At 48.4% G+C, this 23,829-nt stretch overlaps 1 protein-coding gene across 8 annotated transcripts in view; it reads right to left on the bottom strand.

Annotated features, from left to right (window-relative positions):
* The window catches only part of DYSF (dysferlin), a 106,428-nt gene that overhangs the window by 21,938 nt on the left and 60,661 nt on the right, over positions 1–23,829 (bottom strand). For 7 of the 8 annotated variants that reach the window (XM_072861216.1, XM_072861219.1, XM_072861223.1 and 4 more), the window contains 10 exons: positions 16,396–16,494; positions 15,536–15,664; positions 14,189–14,344; positions 12,358–12,449; positions 9,890–10,060; positions 9,157–9,299; positions 6,453–6,592; positions 4,473–4,561; positions 4,112–4,207; positions 410–551 (listed from right to left, as the gene is read on the bottom strand). In XM_072861216.1, the coding sequence (XP_072717317.1) occupies positions 410–551; positions 4,112–4,207; positions 4,473–4,561; positions 6,453–6,592; positions 9,157–9,299; positions 9,890–10,060; positions 12,358–12,449; positions 14,189–14,344; positions 15,536–15,664; positions 16,396–16,494 (1,257 nt within the window). The remainder of the gene's footprint in view (positions 1–409; positions 552–4,111; positions 4,208–4,472; positions 4,562–6,452; positions 6,593–9,156; positions 9,300–9,889; positions 10,061–12,357; positions 12,450–14,188; positions 14,345–15,535; positions 15,665–16,395; positions 16,495–23,829) is intronic. The other variant, XM_072861221.1, reaches the window with a different exon arrangement.

Raw genomic sequence — 23,829 nt, 5'->3', positions numbered from 1 at the left:
AACCATCCCCATGGAAATATCATCTCCATCTTTGGAGTAACCCTGTTGTTGAGTAGGCATCTTGGAAATCCCATGCAACCTGGAGAGTACTTTGACACCGCTGCACCAATATTCAGCTGCCTCCAGTCCAGAGGAGTCTTTCCTGGGGGGGTGGGGGGGGTCACTCTCTCCAGGCTCTTTATACAAAGCCACCTCTAATTCTGACCCCACAAATACTGTATTCAAAATGTGGATTTTTTAAACCAATTTCCCCACCTGTCCACAACTTTGTGTCTCAAATAACACAAAGGTAAGGCTGAGCCTTGCATAGCTCCGTTTGTGCTGCAGTTGTGCAGGTCTTAGATCATGCAGCGCATTTCACCCCAGAGTTACTATGAGAAGGTAGAAACGTCTGTCCAGGGACACTCACCTTTTTTGCGACGTAACACATTTGCTCAGCAGGGAGATAGTCAAAGGGGAAGATGAATCTCCAGTTGAAGTTGCCCTCTCCTCCCATAGATCTGTAGTGCACATCGGTCTTTTGCTTGTTCTCCTCATGGCCAACCAGCCAGCTGCAAAATGCAAACAACGCGTTCCATGAAAAACTAGAAAAACACCAAGGATTTTGGAGTTCACTCAACATCACAGAGGCCATGAGCAGGTAATAAAATGTCTCTCACCCCTGTGGATTCCTTGGGCTGCTATCTGTAGGGGTAACCTGGAGCCCATAGAAGACTTGAGAGGGGACGCAACAGTCCCTGCAGTGTTGGGAGATGAACCAGTGCTGGTGGTAGCAGCCTGAGAAGCTCTGCAATCTCTTCTCCTCCCTCCACTGAGTTTTATGGATGATTTAAAGACTCAACATCACCTTAAGCTCTGGCTCGAAGTTGTCACTTACCCATCCATAAGTACACATCGGCTTCTAACCGGCCTTGGTGAGAGCTCCTTTCCCCTTTGCAGCCACCCCAACAAACTGACCTTGTAGTTAGCCCCTAAAACCACTCCTGTTGATGAGGCAACCATGCTAAAGGACCAAAGGGCCATTTTTTCCCCCTCTATTCTCTGTCCATTTCTCAAAGATTATTATTTGAAAGTCCTAAATGGCCAAGAAGTCCTTCCCCAGGAAAATCCCAGAGTGCCCAGACCCTGATGTGGCCAGGGTGGTCGCCAGCTGCTCCCCTTAGAGACAGGTCCTCGCAGCACAGTTTCCCTCCTGATCTAAAAGAGCTTGCTGTGGTCACTCTGCAACCAGTCCAGGGGCAAACTGAAAACTTTCCATAACAACTACTTTTTTCCAGCTGTGAGTTTTGCAACTGTCGGGTTTTCATTCTACCCTCTTTCCCTGTCCAAGATTTTTCAGTCTTCAGCAATCAACGAAACAAAACAAAACAATAAAACACATCCATTTGTGTATTTAGAGCCCTTCTGGAGGAAAGCCAGAAGATTCAGAGAGAATCTCTAATGAAAACAATTATCTCGTTTGATTGTTTTCCACTTAACTTGAAAATAAGGGGGTTTTTGCCCAGCTATACAAATGATTCCCTCTTCTCCAGTGCTTGAGAGGAGTACATGACCCACCCCAAATGTGTTGTGGGATACAGGGAAGGGAGGTCTACTCAAGTTCATCCTACGGTACACATCACATGCACATGTGCTACACTGACAGCGAGGGCTTGGTGGCAGTGGGAATTGTGTGATGAGGTTACAGTAATTCTTAAATTGTGGCTGGATTATTTGATTTGATCTGATAGGATGCAAATGGCAAGCCTGTGTGTTTATCCACATCCTTCAAAGCTTGGCAGAGACCCTCGGAGGATGCAGGCAAACAAAAGGACAAATAAATGGTTTGATTTGGATGCCTTTTTGGCACGTTTTTTTTTTTTTGCAGAATTTGCTGCACCCTCCCCACTGCAGGAAGGAGATGCAGGAAATCAAAAGCATTCGAGTCACAGTGCCCCAGAATTAAAAACATTGCCCCCAGGTAAGGGTACAGGATTGGGGCAAACAGATCCTGATATCTTCCCAACACACCTCTCCAGACTCCAATAATTTGCAGGTCAGAGATTTCCTGAACTATAGATAATGTTTTTGTACTTAACAGGACTGGGTGGATTTTTAGCCCATTAATTCATCCAGTATTTTTAAAATCCATGTGACTTAAGGTATCTACAATATCCAAAGGCAAAGTTAGGTTCTTAAATCTGAGGTGACTTTGCTCTCAAAACTCACACACCTCCCTCTTTGCTCAGCACAAGTGTAAGATTTTGGAGGACCCAGGCCATCCTTTTATTTAGGAACCCAAAAGGGGATGCAGATGCCACATAATAGCACATAAATCTTAGTAGCAGTGGTTGGTTGGAAGGGGACTCTGGAAACTTCTAGTCCAATTGGCTAAAAGCAGTACTGGTTTTACCTTGAAATATCTTGAAAAACTTGCAAGATCATGAGTGAAAACCTGGTTCAGTGTTGGTCCATCCTCTTGGTGAAGTAAAACTTTTTACTGGAAATTTCACTATGAAAACAATACAAAAATATCCTCCATCTATGACACTAAAGGAGAGGATTGTTAACTCAAAAAAAATCTTCAGTTCCTAATGAATACGATTTCCCTACGCTACTGCTCTTTTGTCTGCCTACAGGACAAGTCTTTAGGAAGGGAAGGTCTCTCTGCACTCAGCCTTGCACAACCTAAACTTGGTTGAGACCTCTTCATGCTCTTGTAAGACTATCAATAAATAGCCGATTAAATTAAATCAAATAAACGGCAACTGCCTCAGGCATAATAGAAAAGCTCCTATTTCATTTACCTGCCTAACTGACTCGACAATAATTTACACATTATGTAGAAGATAATGTCCAAGAGACTGAGATTCCAGCCCTGGCCTTGCCTAATGGGTAAAATGGAGAAAAAACTGGTAATATCATCCTCAGGGAAGCACTGTGAGATCCTCTGAAGGAAAGCCGCAGGTAAAAGCTCCTTATCCATTGCGTTCACCTTAAAGTAGGCTCCAGCCCCTGCTCAGGAGGCAGCGGTGGATGGAAGGAACAGTCCCCACCAAAGCAGCACCATGCCAAGGTGGTGAAGGTCACTTTGCCCACCGGATCGCTTGTCTGTAGGGCAGTTGCTTAAGCACAAGAAGGACCATTGCCTCCCCTCCCAATAGGATTATTCAGGCCTTCTCCAGAGATGCTCGTGATGCAGCCATTTGGGGGGAAGATGAGGAAGTTGAGCAGGATTTTTAACTCATTTACAGCACTGCAAGATTTGCTTGGTCATTGGGGATGCTAAAAGCCAGGCGAGGGATATCAGCAAGCACTGGATGCTCTCACTTTCCCGGTAACACCCTGCAAGCACTGGATGCTCTCGCTTTCCCGGTAACACCCTGCAAGTACTATTTCAGAGCCCCGAAGTGCACAGAGCAGCTTAGCTGGAGCTGATAACAATGCACTTGATGTGAATACCAGGTAAGCAGCGTGCATTCTGGATTTACAGGAGGAAAATTGGGATTGTAAAAAAGGGATTTACAGTCTGTTTCAAAATCCTACCTCTTCCTGTCCATAAATCCAAAGAACGTACAAAATAAGTAAGTGCCTTGGCTGAGATTGCACCATTTTACACAAGATAAAACATAAATGGAGTCAGGCAGAGAAGGGAATGTGCCAGAGGAGTTACTGCTGGTTGCCACATTTTTGTATGTTTCAAGGAAAAAAGAGAATTCCAAAATAAGCAGCTATGCAAACAAGCCAACCTATGTATATGGAACAAGCCCACGGCTGTCCCGGGAGAGGAGCTGGGAAGGAGCCAGCAGTGGAAATGCAGACTACGTGCCCCTCTCTCCAATGGCTAGGCTGCTTCCCCACATCTTATCTCTCTAAATGTAAATATCATCATGTAAGCATCCAAGAGATGCAAAGAAAAACTTGACATCATGAAGCGGTTATGAGCCCAGCAGAGACGTGTCTGCCAAGAAGCTGGATCCATAGCTGGAGAGGTGTGAATGGCCCCTTCATCCCAGTGGGGGTTCATGTCTACCACAGCAATGTTGATGCAAGGGCCATGTTAACTCCTTCGCTGTTGCTCTTGCGCCTTTGGGCTATGGTACCCGAAGGACGCAGAAGCGGGGTGGCTTACCCTTTGACGTAGATGTCACTCATCTTCTCCCCGGTGATGCTGAGGTCATCGAGGATGACGTCCTTGGTGTTCCAGATGATGCAGCGCAAGAAGAACCTGAACAGCCCCGGCAACAAAAGCAACATGAGATGGTGGAAATCTTGGTCCAGAGCCCTCCTAGACAGCCTGGTTGTGCTACTCAGCTATTTAGCTGAAGGAGCTAACACATGAGTCATCTTTCTCTGAAGATGAGGCCACATAGATGCTTCTCAGCTAGGCAGGTGAATCCCTCCCCATCTGACTTCTCCAAGCCCTCGCCTCTCCCCTCACAAACAGAAGGTGCTGGAACCAGCACCGCACTAAGAAATGAAAAACAAGTTACCTCTTGGCTTTGCGTGGTGTGATGTTGAAAGGGGGGCCAGGCTGACCCAGAGATTTCGGAAACAGGTCCACCCACATCTGTAGCTTTCCCTGTAAGGAAAGAGAGACACATGAAGCTTGGTGAGCCTCCTAACTGGGTTACCTTCACCTCCTCAGTAAGACCTAGTAGTGGAGAGGAGAAAAGATCAAGTGCTCCAGTGTTCCTTAGTCGAAAACTACGGTTTCCTTAATGGAAAAGTGTCATTAAGTATTATATTAAAATTATTTTAGTGATAGCTGGGTATAAGTTAATGGCTTGCAATATATAAGTGGTTGGTCTGGATAAGCTGAAGGTGCACTCTGGCTTTACTCTCCATGGCTGACTATCTTTACACAGGGACAGACTAAAGACTAGGTCTATGGGAGGTGTTGGAGAAGCAAGCAGCTCACTCGTTTTCCATGGTGTCACCAGTTGCCACCAGCTGGACAGCTGGTTTATGGGTTTCTGACCATGGGAGTGGAGGATGAGATGAGAAGAGGGGAGTCTAATTCCACTTTCACAAAATCTTCCAGGGAGAGAGAGCAGCAGAAATGCAGCTGAAATCTCAGGGGGCTGTGTTTTTAGGTGGTCTCTTTTACTGTAAAACACCGATGGGTGCCAATAAAATATTTTATTGTGCAGTCTCAAGGGTTGAAAGAAAAAAAAGAGCCGTCCTTTGACGATCAGCCCATCACAGAGGGGTTTGTGGTTTGCTTGCTTTTTGGCAAGAAAATCTTCCATTTCAGCAGAAAACTTTAAAAGCCCAACCTGACTTTTAGCTCACTACAAACAGCCCGATAGAGCCAGCCTGTTCTGTGGCTTTGCAGCAGGTCAGAGCCATGCTTTTGGGAGCTGCCCTGAATGCAACATGTACTGAGTCACACAGGTTAATCCCCTGGACCCAGCATCACCCCTATGGATGCTCTTGGATAGAAGCACCGGTGCAGGGCAGACCCTGATTGCTCTGCCCATATGCAGCCCCACGTCATGGAGGAGGCACCCTTGCTAGTCTCCATGGCTGGTCCAACAAGACCATGACACCTGTACCTGTAAGAACAGCACAGACCCGCTTATCAACTGATAGCAGCCGCCTCCTGCCTCTAATCATCATTTTCATTGGGTGAATTAACATGAAAAGATGTTATAGTAGTTGCCAGTGCATTTACTTCTGCTGACAACTCTCCTCTCCCACCACTGGAGAGGCAGTCTGGTTAAAAATGAACCACATAAAAATGAACAGAAGGGAAACAGCTGAAATGGGGCAGATCAGTGGCTGTGCACATTTACACCAGCTGCAGAGCCAGTCTCTTGAAACTGCCTTTGCAATGCAACTGGAACATGTATGACAGATGATAATTAATCATTTTGTTCTTCAGGAAGCAGCATTTTTTGATCCAAATGCATAAAGTACACATACGTGTTAATCAAAGAAAAGGGGTTAGGCTAAGTACAGATACCTGGATTTTGATTGGTTTGGGATGGAAGCCTGTTTAGTTTTCATTTGGCTTAAAAACATCCAGTCTGCAACAGTACTAACACTTTGCACCTCCAAGGGAGGGTTTATGCCACAGAAATCACACTGCTGCATTGCCAAAGGAGCCTGCGGTGTCATTACTGTTATAGAATTCTGCATTAAGACTTGCAGATCAGAAATGGCTTTCCCACCAAAAAAAAAAAAAAAAAAAAAAATTGTGTGCAAATGCTGATGAAAATGAACACAGGAGGCTGGAATCGATCTCCCCAAGCACCCTGAGCAAGTCAGCCATGGAGCTGAGCTCCAGCCTGCGTTTGATAGCCAGTGCTCTGCTTTGTCCCACGAGCTGACTCCCCTCCCTGGGAAAAGCTCATCTCCTGGGGCAGGTATGCCCAGCACGGCTCCGCAGCGAGCCAGCCACCTGGTTAGCATTGGATCGAAAGGAGATTGTGCTCTTGGTCTTGTCCTGGACACGTCGCACCACCTACCTGCTCAATTTCTGGCTGGAGAGGGCTGTAAAGAGGTCTCGTCTCCACATGCTCTGGCACCAGCCCTTGCTTCCGCAGCGCGTACAGGGCGAGACGCTCCTCCACCGGCCCCAAGTGGGGGTTGAGGGGTTTGCCATCCTCTACCACAGAGCAGACAAAGAGCAGCGTTACGCCACGCCACGGCCACAGCTGTGGAGGGCCAGATTCTGACTGCCCCGTGGGAGCTCCACAAGGGAGCAAGCATGAGCCCACCAGCTTTGCTGCAGCCAGGAGTGAGCAGGAGGAGCGCAGCCTCCGCTCGCAAACCCACCATCATTACAAACCCTCTGGGACACAGGGCAACCTGCTCCCAGTGGGACACGTGGACAAACCACTGTGCAATGGGACAGGGACCTGTGGGGAGTCTCATGCAAGTCCCCCCCCGCCAAATCACAGCAAGTGAAACATTGCAAGGACCAAATTGAAGTACACGGAAAGGAAGGTCCAGTCTTTGATCCTGCTCAAGGGTTCAGGCCCCCTAAAATCATAGCAGTTGGGGCCGCAGGGTCCGATGCTGCTGCTCTGCTGCCATTCCCCCCCCCAGCAGAGGTTTATCTAATGTGTGATCAAAGCTCTTCAGGGAGAAGAGATGAAAGGGTCTGCTCTGGTGCAGTTTGCAAGCACTCGTGTGACGGATACTGTTTAAATCCCAGCATTTAAAACCATCCAGGATCTTCAGCTGGGCAGAGAGGAGTGCAGTGGGAATGAGCTCCCTGCGGGGTCCCACTTCTTCTCTGCTGGGTTCAGGGTGAAAGACAGAAATGGGAGGAAAAGCATGGCCATGCAGGCACCACCAGCACAGCTCGATGGCCGGTCCTAGCCCCTGCTCCAGTCCTCACTGCTCCCACTGGTGTATTTGTGGTCCTTCATCAAAACGGACGAGCCCACAACAGCCACAGCGAACACCAACCCATCCGTGAGCAGACCTGAAACCATCTCCACCTCCTCAACCATCTCCATATCAGACCCTAATCCCTCCACAAATAGGTCAGACAAGACCTATCAATAATGGACATCTTTGCCTTCTCTGTCCCGGCATTCGGGATCCCTTGTTACATCCAGGTACCAAGGATGGCCAGCTTGGCCTTGGCTGAGCCTGCTCCTGCCTCCCCATCCCCACATGCCACGCTGGGGCTGGCGGAGGACATCACCCCCAAGACGCTGCCTTTCAGCCACAGCGTTTCACGGCCATGCACCTTCGAAGACCTTTGAAATGAAATGCGCTCCATAAATATTATTACAGCTCTGCAACTTTCAGGTGATATATCCCAGCTCCTTTCTTGGCAATATCTTGAAGTGGTTAACTTCAGACATATGGGCTATTTCCCAAGCAGTGGAAACCTGGCGTGCGTGTGTGTGTGTGTGTGTGTGTGTGTGTGTATGCACAGGAAAAAGAAAAAGCCCCTCTCAGAAAACAACAAATGTGGGGGTTATGGAATAATGGTCCGGGTGCAGTGCTTGTAAAACCCATGCTCTCGTGTTTAATAGCTTCACTTTATACCGCCAGGTTCAGATCTGACATTGCTCTGCGAACACAGCTGGTTTCCAGATCTCCTTGAGGTCAAGCATCAGACTTTGTTCTGTTTTTTGAACTGATTGCCATTAAAGCAGAGGAAGGTGAAAGGCAGGGGCTGGGAGAGGGGGGAAGACCCCGCTCGGTTTAACACCTTTCCAGCCCTTGCCGAAAACCTTTCGCATAACGAGAGGCTGCAAAGGAGCCGTTGCTTCCCCACTCCTCCTCCTCCTCCTAAGAGGAGAACCATGAATTTGTGCCTTAATTCCCCACAGCAGGGAGGGGGATCAGCCCTGGGCTGTGCCGTCTTGTGCCTCTGCAGGCCAAGTCCTCCTTGATGGCTCTGCAATACTGTAGTGGCCTTAACAAAGTCAAACTGCAGCTCCTGGGCCATACAGTGGGGTTTCACCTCCTCCTTGGGCCAAAACACCCCTTCCATGCTTTAAAGCAGACTTTTCTCTAAAAGGCAAACTTCTTCCCCCAAGGATGCCCGTCAGACAGGCATGAGTTGATGCCCAGGATATTGCAGGCGTCATTGTTGGCGGGTTTTTTTGTGCAAACAAGAAAATGCCTTCTCAACACTCGGTGATATTTTCTCCTTGCTGGCAGAGGCTGACTTTGCACTTCCAGCTAGAGCACCCCTCGCCCCCCGAGGCGTGAGCCATGGAGCGATACGCTGGGCACTGTGCATATGATATTGTCTCCCTCTAGTGACTCCAGCCCCAAAATGCAGAGATGCAAACGGCACAACTGCTCCTCCAGCCCAAGCAGCAGCTGGAAGATCGAGCTGGAGCCTCTCTGGCTGCGATGGACTTTTTGCTGCTCCCAGCCTGCGTGTATTGGGTTTGCTGCAAGCAGCACAGGGCAGTCACTCAAGGCCAAAGTTAATGGGGCTGGATTGCAGGTCTGGGTTCAACTCCGGGGTTTGGTGCAGATCCAACTGCAACCTGCAGCCTTTGGGGCAGAGCCAAGCTTGGGAAAGGTGCAGAGTCAACCCAGACAGCAAGGTGAGGAAGATGAGGACATGCCCATCACCCAGTCCTGGCCTCCATGATAACCCCCCAGCATGATACGTTCATGACCTCCAACTCCATTCCTTCCTCTGGATAAAAGAAAGCTATTTGCAACCCCGAAGCAGCCCCGTTACCTTACCCAGTTCAGAGAGGATATACTCTTGCTCCCTGAAGATGACCCGGTCGGACTTGTAGGTGGGAGCCTTGTAGTTGTGCTGCAGGGAGAAGAGATGAAGCAGCTGGGAAGGACGGAGTTGGTCTCGCCACTGGTTGGGTCCAGAGCTGAAACCAAACAGGAGGCAAAACAGCAGCTCGACACGTGATAAAACATCTTCCAGCCTCAACAACGGGTAGCAGCAGCGTTACACCAAAGAGGGCTGGTTTGAGGAAGGTGCAGCCAGCTCCAAGTCTGTGCTCGCCTTGGCCCACTGGTGAACGGGGCTGCATGTCCTACACCCCACTCATCGCCGGCTTGCAGGGCTGGGGTGCCCTGATAGCCCCCCTCAGACCCACCAGGTCACCCTTCAGCTGACCCCGTGCATGGGGGGTGTCCTCACCACGGTGTGCTCAAGAGGCATCAGGGATGTAACAGGATCTCCCCAAGGACATTTCTGTTATTTGAAGCATTTCATGCTTCTGGAGGAGAGCCAGGGCTCAGGGAAGTTCCTCAAATGTGGGGCTTCTCTGGTGTGAATCTGTCTCTCTAGGCAAATCTCTGCGGTGAGGTACAGCACTCGTCAGGTCCCCCTGGGACAGCCCTGGGCCAGCAGACCCATGGGCTGAGGCATCACCCTGGTCCTCGTGGCCAGCTCGGCACTGCGCAGCCCTGGCAGCAACAGAGACCCATTGCCTGAGCCCACAGAGGTACCTACACGCAGTAGGTTTGGGGGAGGCCACAGCGCGCCCCGTATTTCGACAGGAACCGGTTCTCCAGGTCTATGATGGTCTCCCCAATCTTCTCATCCTTCGACAGGAGGTCGTAGTCATAGAGCGTGATCTTCAAGTCCTTCTCCAGGGGCAGAGTGCAGCTCAGCTCGAACATCCTGTGCAACAACGGCAGCCGAAAAATATCCATGAGATGGAGGTTCATGCTGCTGAGTGCCCCATGGGAAATGGACCCACACACCATCCCAACCTACCAGTGCCGGGAAGGACAGTTCACTGCGCATCTTTGCTGCACTGGGCCAGTACTATTGGTCCTGTGCTGTACTGGCTTAGCTTGTGGATATGCACTAAGCAAGCATACATTGGATTTCTTTTTGCCTGGTTGAATTACTCTCAAGCAAACTTTGCCCCTGCTTAGTTTCTCCATCTGCTTATTGGACATGACAGTGGTCAGTGTGATATCCAGGGAAAAGAGCAGCAGGAGAGAGCCAGGAATCATCATTGCCATGGAATTTGAAAGGGGGAGAAATGACAGCTTTGGAAAACCATCTGCTCTTTGAGCCCAAAGAGCAAATGTCCAAAACAGGAGTCAAGCCTGCCTGGGCCAAGCTTGTGGTCAGCGTGAGACTGACCCCCCAAAGCCTCCTTGTCCTCTCCTCCCAGTTCTAAGCACCTTTTTTCTGTGCTGTCTCCTCTGCCATCATTACACCACCGTCCACATACTGACATAACATAAACCAAGAGCCAACCTTTCTCTCCCTCTTCAAATAAAGGACGGCAAGAGACAAAGCACCAAGACCTTGCCAAAACAGAACACCCCGATCCAGACCGAGCCGGTGCTCATGGATGCCAGTGACGTGGAAGGTGGTATGACAGGGTGAGCAAGACAGTCCAGGTCTGACCCAGCACTACCAGGAACCCCTCCACCTGCTGCTGAAAGGCAGGCAACGCTGGGGAGAAACACAATGCCCATTCCCACCGCCAGCACCCACCCTGCAGCAGCTTTTAAGGAGGGGAAGTGAGTGATTATGCCACCAATTAAGAGTGCAGGAGGAACTGGGGTCAGCAGAAAGTAATTAGCTAAAGCTGGACGGCGGCCAGCCGCCCAGGGAAAAGCTCGTGAAACAAGAGGTTTAATAGCCGCCAGCAGCCAGGACCTCGGTTTTACATCTTGCTTTAAAGACCGGGTGGGAGGTGCAGCACGCTGTCTAGACGGCCTCTGGCCAGGAGCCAGGCTTGGCGAAGGAGGACTTGCTCTGCCAAGCAGAGCTCACCAGGGTCCGGCTGTGGGCTCTGCAACAGGGCAGTAGGTCCTGGCCCACTGGAGACCAGGGCTCCTTCATGCTAGATGGGGAGCAACCACTTTGCATTCACCATCGGAAAGGCAGTGCTGCCATCTCCATTTGGCAGAAGAGGAAGAAACGGCTTGTCTAATGCACACTGTCCTCCACGGTCTCACCAGCATCACCCTCACCATCTCTCTCCCTTTTCCTCCATCCTTGCAGACAGAGTATCTCCCTCTCCATCTTGCTTTGTTGTGAAGGTATCACAGCATTGACTTCCTGAGCTGGCGAGAGCCGCCTAAGAAAACCAGCTGGACATCATGTGGAGTAGGGTTTCACCCCTATTTGTGCTGAAGCATAACCCCCTACGTCTAATCCCAGCTTTTCTGGGAGACCAAAGTCCTATCACCACGTGGAGGCTGAGCACCAGGTTTTCCTCTACCTCCCTCCGCTTTGCCTGGTCCCTATGGTGCTTTCTGGCTCTGATGAATACTTTTTTCTGAAAACATTTCTGAAAAATGTTATCTTTTGCCTTTTATCGGAAGCTCGTGGCCCTACTGCAAGGCAAACAGCTCAACTGGCCCATATAATGTTTATAGATAATTTTCAGGGCATCTGATTTTGAGGTGTCCCATGCCACAGCCTAATCAAACAGGTCTCCATTCATCGTGTCTTTTCTTCAGACTTTCAACCAAAGTGCCTAAATGAGGAGCAGAGTTTCCCCAGACTCTCTCTACCATCACTGGGATGAGGCAGATGCCTCCACAAGGGAATCTCAGGTCTAAACAACCCTCCTGACATCTCCGTTGATGACATAGCAGACCCAGTCCGTGCTCCGCAGCTCAAAAGTCCCAGGGAGAAGATGAACACAAGCTATGGTGGGTAGGATGGTGGTCGAGGCAAGGCCAGACTCACTCCAGCAAGGTTGGACATGAGGCGAGAGCACACCATGGGAATCACAGAATGGTTTGGGTTGGAAGGGACCTTTACAGGTCATCTAGTCCAACCCCCCTGCAATGAGCAGAGACACCTTCAACTAGAGCAGGTTGCTCAGAGCCCTATCCAACCTGACCTTGAATGTAGGTTGGAATAGGAAGCTCTGGCTGGCCCAGCCCTATTCCCTCAATATGACATAAAAAATCGCACGGACTCCAAACTGAATCAAAACTTACTTTCCAAAGACAGGCTCCAGCGTGCAGGGGAGGTAATTTTCTTGGTCATTTATGGATTTCTTTCCCACTGAAATCTTCACATAGGGATCACACTAAAGATGGGCATGAAAATAAATGCAAGAAAGAGTCATTGCACAGCGATATTGATGGCGAAGGAATGATGGCGAAGATCCCAAAAGCAGGATCTTCCACCACGCTTGACAAACACCTATTTTCAAGGATAGGACAGTCTGACCATTAACTCCTTACTACAAAGCTGTGACCATCGGCAAGAGCTACCCGCACTGCAATTTCTTTTTGAGGATGACCAAAGGACCAGTTAGCAGTGTGGGACAAGAGTCCAAGCCCTTCTGAGGCCCATGGGATGGAAAAGCAATAAAAAAGCATCAAAAAAAATACTTATGGCTTCTTCAATGGACTGAGCTTGCTCTGAAGTCCTCAGGATGTTCCCGTTCTCATCTGGGAGCCCCATCATTGGGGTTCCATCGAGGTCATCATTTTTTAAGTTTGAGGTCTACTCAAAAACAGATTTACAAATGTAGGGACTAAAATGTCAAAGGAAAAACATTTTGTTTCAAAAAATATGGTTCAAAACCATTTATTTCCAAGATGCTGCAACAGATTTAAAAAAAAATAAAATGGAAGCATACTTTAACATAAGGTCTCATTGTGTATCTAAAAATTGTATCAGATATTTTTACATTTTTAACAAGTCTTTAAGCTTCTCTCTCACAACTAAAACTATTCTGGGAAACCAGCATAAATTTGAAAAGTGGTTAAATTAACTCAAGTCAGCATTTTTGCCATGGGAAGAAAAAAAAAAAGAAAAAAAACCAACTTCACCTAAAAGATGTCACCCAGCTTGAGTCCAGTACGTAGAGGGACTCACTATCTTACTCAGCTCACATAAAAATTAAAAAAAAAAAAAGACAAATGGGAAAGATATTGGCTAGTTATGCTCCCTGGAAAAAAAACCCAGGCCAAGTTCCTGATCACTTGTCCTTGACTTGTAGATTTTTTTAAGAAGTGAAGGATGGAAAAGCAGTGGCTGGGGAAGGTCTGCAGTGTGAGGATGGACTGGGCATCCAGGTCTCTCCTTTGTCTTCCCTCGACTGTGATGAGCTTTAGGAGACATCACAGCACAGGGGGAAAGACTGTGGGTAAAACTTGGATTGGTTTTGCTTTTTAAAAGCAAAGTTAAAAAAGCATTTTTTTCTGCTCCTTTTTGATCTGCAGGAGTCTCTTATGGGATATTTCTAAGAAATTGAAAAGTTTCATTCCAAGTTCATTTTCAAAAACTGGGCAGATTAAAAAGCAAGGGTTTTTTGTTCATTTCAAAATATTTCCCATACTTTTTTTTAACTTCTTCCCTATTTTCCAGTGGAACAAAGAGAGTTAAGAAGGATTTTTCCCTGAGTTTTTTTGCAAAGTGAAACAAAATGAACATTTTCTTTTTGAGCCAACACAATTTTCTTTTTGCACTGAATTTTTCTTCCAGACTGGCAAAGCTTTGCAAAAAGCAGTCATGTGAAAGACATGATTTTGTTTCCTTTGGCACCAAGGTAAAAAAAAAAAAAAACACACTCATTTAGCTATTTTAACTAACCCTACTGAAAAATCCCTCAGGACGGAGGAAGAGTTGGCTCCTGGGATTCCCGGATGTTGCAATGGAGGCAGAAAGAAGGGGTAGATTTTCTCCTTTTTGCTGTCACCATTGTTTCTAAATTTTAAGCCATATATGCAAATCTTGGTCAATTAGGGCTGACCTGTTGAAAGAGCCCACCCTGTAAGCCAACATTAAGGTCCACCAGAGCTTTCCCTAGCAGGATACCTTTCCATTGGCGTCCTTGGGTTGGAGGTCGAAGGCCCGGATGATGTAGACCCTGACAAGACACTCCTGGGGTCCTCTGGCCGGCAGCTGGTGGAACTGCCGAGGTGGCATTGGGACTCGCGGGTCATCCGGGAGAGGGTAAATTTTGAACGAACCCTGTGAAGGACAGACGTGTTCAGGTCTCATGTGAGCAGGTTTGCAACAACAGTCTGGCTGGTTGCATAGAATCACAGAACCATAGAATGGTTTGGATTGGAAGGGACCTTTAAAGGTCCTCTAGCCCAAGTCCCCTGCAATGAGCAGGAACATCTTCAACTAGATCAGGTTGCTCAGAGCCCTGTCCAACCTCACCTTGAATGTTTCCAGGGATGGGGCATCCACAGCTACTACAATGCTGGGGACAGAGCCCAGATCCTGATCCTCTTCTATCTACTAGACCAGACCACATCCTGTCAGGCTCTTCGTGGTCAAGGGAGCCAGGAGCAGGGTGGCAAGCTGCCTGTATCATTCATCCCTTGTCTGAACATTGATCTGTTATAAGTCTGCACAGAGCCACTCCAGCCTGTTTGCCCTTTACCTCTTCTACTTCACTGTCTTTTGAGCCTTCACACTATTAAAGAGGTGCAAAGGAGCCTTGCTATGAATCAGCCCCCCCAAAGGTTTAGGCCAAGACTTTCTCTGCAGGGACAATTTTAAGGGTTCCTGAATGAGGCATCTGGTTCCCGAGAGAGGGACAGGAGGAGGAGAGAGAAAAATGCAAAAATTTACAAGTGTTTTATTCACCAGAGCTGATTTCCTCCCAGCAAAGTGGCAGGAATCAGTCTCTGGGTATTGTTTGGGGTAGGAGAGTGCTGAGTAAGAGCAGGAATTAAAAAAAAAAAAACACCTAGAAGAATTTAATCCCTCTTCTCTTGTAAACAGGATAAAGGTTAAAAAGAGCAAAAGATGCATCGCTGCTCTGCACCGGACAGACACCTCCAAAGGAAGAGCTCTGAGCACTGGCTTGGTGAGACCCTCAGTGCTCACACACGCTCCCACCACTGCCCTGGAGAAAGAAGATGCTCCATCACTTACATCCAGCCTTGGCTCCAGATGGGTTTTTGCTGGAGGATGGCGACACAGCCTAGACTGGGTTTGAAGCATGCAAGGCACTCACTGCTGGGAATACAGCAGCCAGACCTGCACAGGCAGGTTGTTCAGACTGGGCCCAGTGGTCTACTTTTATGGCCCATTTCTCACTGAATTCCTACCCAAAAATAGCCAGTTGGCATCATCCCACTCAGCAGCAAGACCTTCCACCCAGCAGAGTGTGTGTCCAGGTACAGGTCAAAAGAGAGACCATCACACCTTGAACTCCCCCACGACCGAGGGGTCATCATTCGAGTCCTGCGACCGGCCGCGATACAGCTTGAAGGTGTGGCAGAAGTCAGAGAGATGCTCAAAGTCCTCCACGTTTTCCAGCTCCGTCTCGTAGACCTGGGGAGGGAGACATGGGGGACGAGGGCAGGGACTGCTCCCGGGCAGAGGGGGGGACCAGCAGCGTGTCCCCACCGATCCGGGACAAGACTTGACCCAAGCTCCTCGGTCTGGGGGAAATACCACCCACTGGGACAGAGTCCTGGGACCTGCCACCCTTGTTGCTCCTCCCAGGACAGTGATGAAGAACAGACCTTGAGCAACCCTACAATAAATAACAGCACATCATGCAAGACCCAGACTAAGCTAAGGTGCCGCAGAAGGTTTTTCATCAGCCGAAGAGACCTTCCTGCTGGGAACGTTTTCCTTAAGACCAGGCAAGGTCTTCCCCATTTTAGTCCTATTTGGGCTCCTGTATTAATTTTAGCAATTCTTGTAACAGGGCACCTAAATCTCCCTCTTCCCTAAGCAATCTCTGGCATTCTGTGTTGTTCCCAAACACTTTTCAGGGTGGCAGCTCCCCACCTCCTCTGCCACTTAGAAAAGTGATAAGTTCTTGAAGGCTGCAAAGTGGAAAGTTACCAGAAAGGATTTTACAAAGAAAACTGAGTTTTCAAAATAGTTATTTTTTAAAACAAAAGTACCTGCTCTCAAGGGAAAATTATCTAATTTTTTTTTTTTTAGGTCCCGGAAGAAAAAAAAGCCTAAACACTCAAAAAAAATCAAAGCTTGTGGAAAATCATCATGAAGAGTGCAGGTCCAATGAGCCAGAACCAGCCAAGGCCACTTACCTTCAGGGTGTCAAAGCCCTTCTCTAAATAGCTGCCACATTTTTCCCTCTCTCCTGTGGAAGCATAGAATTTGCTCCACCAGTCAATGAATTCTTCCTCCTGGCAGCAAGGGATACCAAAGTTACACATCTCCACGAGCAAACCCCAACAATCAATGACAGCAGCATCTCCCATAATTGCTAGAGGTGAATTTCTGCCCTGTGCACCAATCCCATGGCACAGCCTGGGTTTGGTGGGTCTCTGTCCTGCAGAGGCAATGAAGCTATCTTGAACCCAACCTGCAGCTTCTCACTCCCTGGTTTCAAGGTGCTTTTGGGATGCTTCCAGCCCAAATTCCGCTGTTGCGGCCACAGCAACACCATGGACCTAGACCTGTCAGCAGAGAGGACGATTCTCCATGGGAGGATGAGGTAGAGCTCACAAGAAGAAATCTGCAGCATTTTTAGGCCAGGGACAGATTTTGGCCAGTTTGGGTGGTGGTCTTCCCAGGACCTCAGTGCAGGACCACACAGGGGATGAGACAAATTAACCCTTGTGCTGATGTGGTCCTGACAGCCTGAAATTCAGGGAGGACATGAGGACTGCTCTTAAACTCAGCCCTGGGTTTAGGCTTTGCCTGGAAGGTTTTGGGGCTTCTGGGATAGGGATTGCCTTTCTGGTTTATGTCCCAGTGCCACCCAACCTCCCCATCCAAACAAAGCACATGAGCAAACAAATAAATGCATAAAATGCGTATACTTCCACTAAAAAAAAAGGTCCTCAGGTGCTGCACCTCTCTCAGGAATAATGTAGCTCTCTTCTCATTGATATTATACAAAGAAACAGGCAAATCTCATACAACCCCAGCCTCACAACCTCACAGCCCACATTTGCAACGCCATTAAGGAGCATTTGCCTCATCTGTTACGCAAACTGAATTTCAGCTCCGAGGATGCTGTTCCAAGAAGAAAGCCAGCTGCCGGCTTCAGCAAATGTATATATTTTATAAGAGCACCATTTTTGAAATTTATACAAGCAAAGATGAAGGGGCTTTGACTGTGATTCATGAAACATTCCTGAAAAATAATGATGTCTTATTTTAGAAGTCCACAAAATTCCATCACACTGACCTAATGGAGGAATCATAATAGAGGTTTATTGGATTTATATTTTAAGCCAACGGTGCAGGCTTTAAATTGCTGTCTTGAATAGACATTGTTTTTAATAGAAATATTACATAAATTAACTCTGAGGCCTCTGCTGCCTTCCTTTTTTTGAAAAAAAAATTTTGCCTTTCATCGCTTCCCCTGTTTTATTGTTTAAAAAGCTACACTCTGACCATCATGGCTTTATTACGACATTCCACAGGTACTGAGTTACAAAGAAAGCACTTAAACTAATCTGACGACTTACCCATGGTATCTTCTGCAGCCCCAAGACAAAGAATTTGGTTAGATATTTTTGCTGATTTCTACCGATGTTACAAAAAAAAGGGGGAAGAAAAAAAAAAAACGAGGAGGCAAGGGGAGCAGCTGGAATGTTAATAGCGAAGGACATTAATCCATTTGCCTGCAAATGGGAAAGCCAGGGAAAGCAATGGCTCCACCACATGAGCGACTGAATTCAGGGATTTCATTTAGCAACCAGGCGATAGCCAAAATCACCTCCAGTGTTTTATCTTAGACATGGTACAGGACGGTCCTCAGAGTCAGGGTCTATGCCCTGAGCCCTGGCACAGATGGCTGAGGGACCTCAAGCATCCTGCATGTCCTCTCCAACTTTTGCATGGACCCCATGGGGTTGCAATGGGGCACATGCCCATGGGTGAGCATGGCTTGTGGATAAAGTTCACATCAAGTGACTAATGGCTAAAATTTTGGCTTGGGGAGAAGCTTACTCAGATGCGGTGAGCCATTGGCATGGTTATCAGGTTTGCTGTCTTCCTATCCCCGCTCATGCCCTCTTCCCCCACAGCCACAGCTCCCATAGAGCAGGGACCACCGTAACGTGGGCTGGCACCTGCATCCCAAATATCCCGAGACTGGAATCAGGATGGCAAACATTTTCCCATTCAGTACTGAGGTAAAGTCAAGACCTTTCGAGCTCCAGGGTGCCCAGCTTTGGCATTTTCTGCTAAAAATGGAAAGGTCAACGTTTAATACAGGAGCAGTGGAAGAAGATCCAGGACCATTTCACCAGGAAAAAGCCTGAATGGGACCATTTCATCAGTTTTCCAGCAGCTCCATGAGCATCCAGGAAAGGGGCAGCAGGAGACCCCCTTCCAGAGGGGCATCCCAGAAGAGAGGAATGTCTTATGGCCAAAACCACGGCCATTTCCAAAAATAAAGAAATTCAGATTTTTGAAACAAAAGTCTTTAAAACCAGAACTTCACCAGCAGGCTGCAACTTCCCACTTGAAACATTTCTGGGATTATGGTTTGGACACAGCAAAAGCACTCAGACACATGCTTAACTTCAGTCGAGTGTCCAAATCCCTCTGAAGTAAATGAGGCTCTTCAGACACAGCCTTAAGGGCATTCTGGATCAGGCCTTCAGTTCAGCAGAGCCAGCAGCCGCTGCTTATTTACCCCCTCTAGATAATAGGGAAGGACCTTTAAGCTGTGCCTGACCTCCATGTAGGACTTTTACCCAGGGCTATGCACATTGCTGTTGAGGGTATTGAAATTCTTCCCTCTTCTGGACCCCAAAATGCAGACCTGTGTCATCCCGGAAGCTCTTGGGATGTTTTCAATCTCATTTTGTTTCATCCGGAGGGGAATGTAATGGTTTTAACCTAATTTTTGTCAGGGAGGCTGAGCCAGAGCGATTTTCTCCCCACCACCCAGGGTTTCCTGCAACTCCAAGCCCATCTCATCAGATGCGTTCCCAGTTGGGGATAGCAGGAGCTTGGGCTTGTCCAGCACAACCCAGTTTTCACAAAATATGTTGAAACGGTCATTTCGGCCTGGAGCAAAAGGAGGTGTGGAAACCTGAGAAGCTGCCACACAACGGACATATTGGCTTCTGGTGAAACTTAGTCCTTACCATCACCTTACAGGTGGGGGAAACTGAGGCACAGACAGGTTAATGTCCAGACATCAAAGCCAGGAGAGCAGAGCAGGCATGAGACAACTGAAGTCTTAATACTTATGCTTGCTCTCGTGATGATTACACACTCTTTCTTGTGGGAATATAGATAATTATAGCAATAATAAATATTGCCTCTAAAGAAGCTAAGCCACTGCCTCAGTCTCAAATGTACTCGCACCTCACATCTGGGAGGCAGATTTCCTGCCATGGGAAAGCTCTGCAGCTGGGATGAGAAGATCCCTCTAGAAACAGCTTGGACATTTATAGATGCAGCTCCCCAGCTGTTTGTTACAATACTTTTGCAGGAGATGACACCCAGCATCTCAGCCTTGGAGAGGGTGGTATTAGCATCCTCATCTGCTCCAGCGCAAAGGCAGCCTGGTCCACTCAGCTCATTACCCGACTAAACTAACCCAGCCCAGCCCTGTCCTCCCACGGGCGCAGAAAACTCCAGCAGAGAGGCCATGGCAAACACCTGGGGAACACAAAAATGTCTTTAAACACCACAGCTGCGCTCCTTGGGGTTTTCCAACCACAGCCTAAATCCTTTGCTGCTCTGTCTAGCATTGCTCCAGAGGTCAGCATGCCCAGGCAGGAAACCGAGTGGCTTGCTGCTGTGGGAGGCATCCTCGGGGCGGTTCTGCAATGAAATGGCTGCAATGAAGCCCACCAGCCACCCACCACCCAAGCAAGGTGCCAGCTATCCCCATGCCAGGGAACCACGTCAGCCTCTGCTGCCCAAGGGGCTCCATCACCTACAAATGCACACCAGGAGCAGTTGCAGAAGTGCCTGGGAGGCAGAAAAAATCAGATTTTCCTGCTAGGAGGCCATGCCCTGCCCAAGACACTGGGGTGGAGGTGTCACAAACTGAGCTTGGGAACTCAAGCCTGCCAGACCTTGAGAGCTGGAGGAAGTCTTTTTCATGCTAACAACCTCCCCGTGGCCTTGAACTCCAACTTCTTCCCCAAGAGGGCCCTGTCTTTGCGTTACCCTTGGGTTAACCTGGTCCTTTCACCTGGTTCGTTCAACCTAGCCCAGGGACCTGCAGCAGCTCTGAGCAGCACCGTGCAGAAAGCAGCGCTGGAGGGAGGAGGAGAAAACCACACGCATCCACACAGGGAGGCTGCAAGAGGATTTGGTTTATCCTTCCATTAACCCTCAAGGTGTGAATTGTCAGATGTTCATAAAGAAAAATTATCCATTTCTGGCTGTTTCACTTTTTTTTCCCCACCATACTGTTAATTTTGCTCAAAGTGGATAAAACTGTTTGTTTTCAGGGGTTTTTTTTTTCCATCCTGTCCAACCAGCCTACATTTAGCCATGTCCACCCAAAGGGACCTCCCATGCACCTTCTTGCCATCATTTTTTCTCTATCCCGTGGTTTATATTTGGGGATGCTTTCCCTTGCAGCCCCAGCTTGCCATGCAGATTGGTCTGGGAGGGCTTTCACCCATCGCCCATGACAGTGCCGTGGGCCATCCCCCAAGCGTGCACCAAACACCAGGAAAAACAACGGCAGGAACGTGCCGGGGGGCAACACTGGGCTGCAGAGCAGGTTGGCAGCCGTTTTCAGCAGGAGATATCCAACACCAAGAGCTCTTCCAACTAACAGTAACAGGATAAGCTGTAAAATATGTGCTCTGATTTGGAACTAGCAAACACAGCAAATAACCAATTATTCCAAATAGTTTACAGATTTTGATTTTTTTTGATTTTTTTTTTGCTTGGGTTAGCTTTGCTAACTTGTCATTTGATGGGTTATTTGTACTTCTTAGAACCAAAGCATCGCAAGCCAAAATAATGATACAAACAACTGCGTAGAAAACACCTTATAGTGCTTCTCAGGGGAGAATGGAGGCTCCTCGTTGCAATTTCATAGCTCAGAGGTGTCTGAGGGATCCTCGTGAGCTCCTCTCCTCTGGGAGATGCTCATGAACTGCCTGACTCCTGCTACTGCTCCAGCAAGCTAAGGCTGGTGGAGAGGAGATCTTGCCAGACCATTTCACAGCTGGGAATGCAGGAGTTGCGTGGGCATTAACCATGCGGAAGGTCCTCTGCAAAGGGTGCTCCACAGCTTTCCTGCACACCTGGGTCCCTCCACTCCCACCACCTGCCACCCACGTCGGGGCTTTCACACTAACCCCTCGTTTTCACTCAACAGGACTTGAAAGCTCATTTGTACTTCTCAGGAGAAGGAGCCTGTCTGTCCCTTAGATCCTGACCCTGAGCAGGTTGGAGGAGACATGGACAAGGACACCCTGCCAAAGCGGATTAGGGCCCTCAAAGCCCCTTGGTGGCCAACAGGTGCTTTGCAAAATGCAACATATCCTCCCCAAACATACCGTGCTTATTCTTTGCTTGCACAAGCAGCTTTCTGGTAATTCCTAGCTGCATCAAAGCATTTTTGTATCTTCCTCTTGCCCTTAACAATCAATAACACTCTTATTTATTATTAGTACTGCCCTGGCACACAGGGACCCTGCTCGGGATTTGGCTCCCATTGTGAATGCTCTGTAGAAAAGGAGAAGGATGGGAAACTGCCCCAAACGGTTTCCATTTAAATATTGCTCTTAAGACAGATATCAAAAACAGGCTACAGGCATAGAGAGTTTTACAGTCCCTTGTTTGTAAAGGGATCCCGGTGTGACCAGCTCTGGTGGTGGCATCTCTACTACGTCTACCTGAGCTTTAGTCATGATTCAGCTGACTAAATACAGGCTTTGATCTTAGCAAAAGGTGTATTGCACCTTCTGCTGACGATGTCTATGGGCTCTCCTCTGTCCTGCAGTCCCCTGCACTTTCCCAAATTAACACCCCTAGGGCCACCAGGATCTCATCCTGAACACTCTCCAGTTGGCTCTGGTGGGCATCGTGGCAGAGACAGGGAGGGCGATGGCACCTCCATCCTTGGAGAGGTTCGAGGGGACACTGGCCAAGCCCAGGTGGGGCTTTTGGGATGGTTTGACAGTTTGAAAAGGGGATTTACAGGACAACAAAGAGGGGATCTTGTGGATAATTACAGAGTGCTCCTCCCAAGCAGGGAGGGGGAAATGGCTCATGAAAGAGATTATTTTGACATTTTAAGAAGTCATGAGTCTCTCTTTCACCCTTTGAACATGATTGAATCACTTGAACTCCAGCGGGATGAGCCAGGATTTCAGCACGGTGGGAAGGGGACAGATCTGGAGCAGAGAGGTGGGTCTACAAGGCATCGGTGTTGCAAAATCCTCTCATTTTGCTTATGCCAAAGATTCTCAGGAGGGACAAGAGAGGGATGAAGGGCCGGCTCTTGAATTTTTCTAGGAGGACTTTGGCAACAGCAGCACCAGAGGAGTGTGAAGGGAGGCCAGATTAGAAAGGGTTTATGAACTAGATTATAAACAATTGCAGATTAATTCCTTGGATTCGTGCAGGCTCCAGGCAGAGCGTGAAGCATCAGCTCTGGCAGCCCTGACCTGACGTCCCCACCACACAATCACTTCTCCCCAGCCTTTACCCCCCGGGCGCGGGTAGGGGATTGCTGCCACAGGGAGCAGAGGTGATGGCCATCGCCCTCCTTGGTGGCCCTCCGGGTCCTCCTGGCAATGCCTGCCCCATTTTCCAGAGCTTTTTGTGGGTCTGGGGTTTTTCAAGGTTTTCTCAGCACACTGAGGCCACGCTGCTGGGGAGGCAGATAACCCACATGCTTGAGATGAAGGGAAAAAATAACTCTTGCAAACTCCACCAAGGAGATGGGCAGACTGATCTGCGAGCTCAGCTCTCCACGAGGGGCAAGCCTACGATCCCCCATCACGCTCCCCCTCCTCCGGGTCATTAACACCACGGTCGGAGGCAGAACCTGGCAAAGTTCAGGAACTCCCTCACACACTCCACACCAGGCTGGATTTTTTTGGCTGTAAAAGCTTTTTTCCTAATATTTAACCAGCTGCAGCCCCTATGCCTCATTCCACAGCTTCTGCTTTCGTGCGAAGCTCCCCAGCTATAAAGGAGAAGGAGACGGGAAGGAAGACGTGCACAGGCCGTCTCGGTGACACGCTTTCCAAAACAGGATGGTTTCCCCCTCAGAGGCGTCAGCAGCTCTCCACGATGTGAGGTTTATTATATTTAATCACATTCTTGTAAGGTCCTGGTGAAGGCCAGGAGAATGGGTTTATTACTGCCTAATATTCTGTTGCCTTTTTTTTCTTTTTCTTTTTGTTTTTTTGGTAAAATTTTATTTGAACTAAACTAAAAACACATTCACTTAAATTAAAGATGTTGATGAACAGAGGGAGGGGAGAGGCTATTTATGGAGCTTTTGTTTCCTTACTCCACATCCCAGCACAGCCACCCATCTGTCTTCTCTGTGTGATGAAGGAAGCCAC

This window comes from Ciconia boyciana, chromosome 5 (genome assembly GCF_034638445.1).
Source record: "Ciconia boyciana chromosome 5, ASM3463844v1, whole genome shotgun sequence".
NCBI lineage: Eukaryota > Metazoa > Chordata > Aves > Ciconiiformes > Ciconiidae > Ciconia > Ciconia boyciana.
The sequence above is the reverse complement of the archived record's forward strand: the minus strand, read 5'-3'. Positions and strand labels throughout refer to the sequence as shown.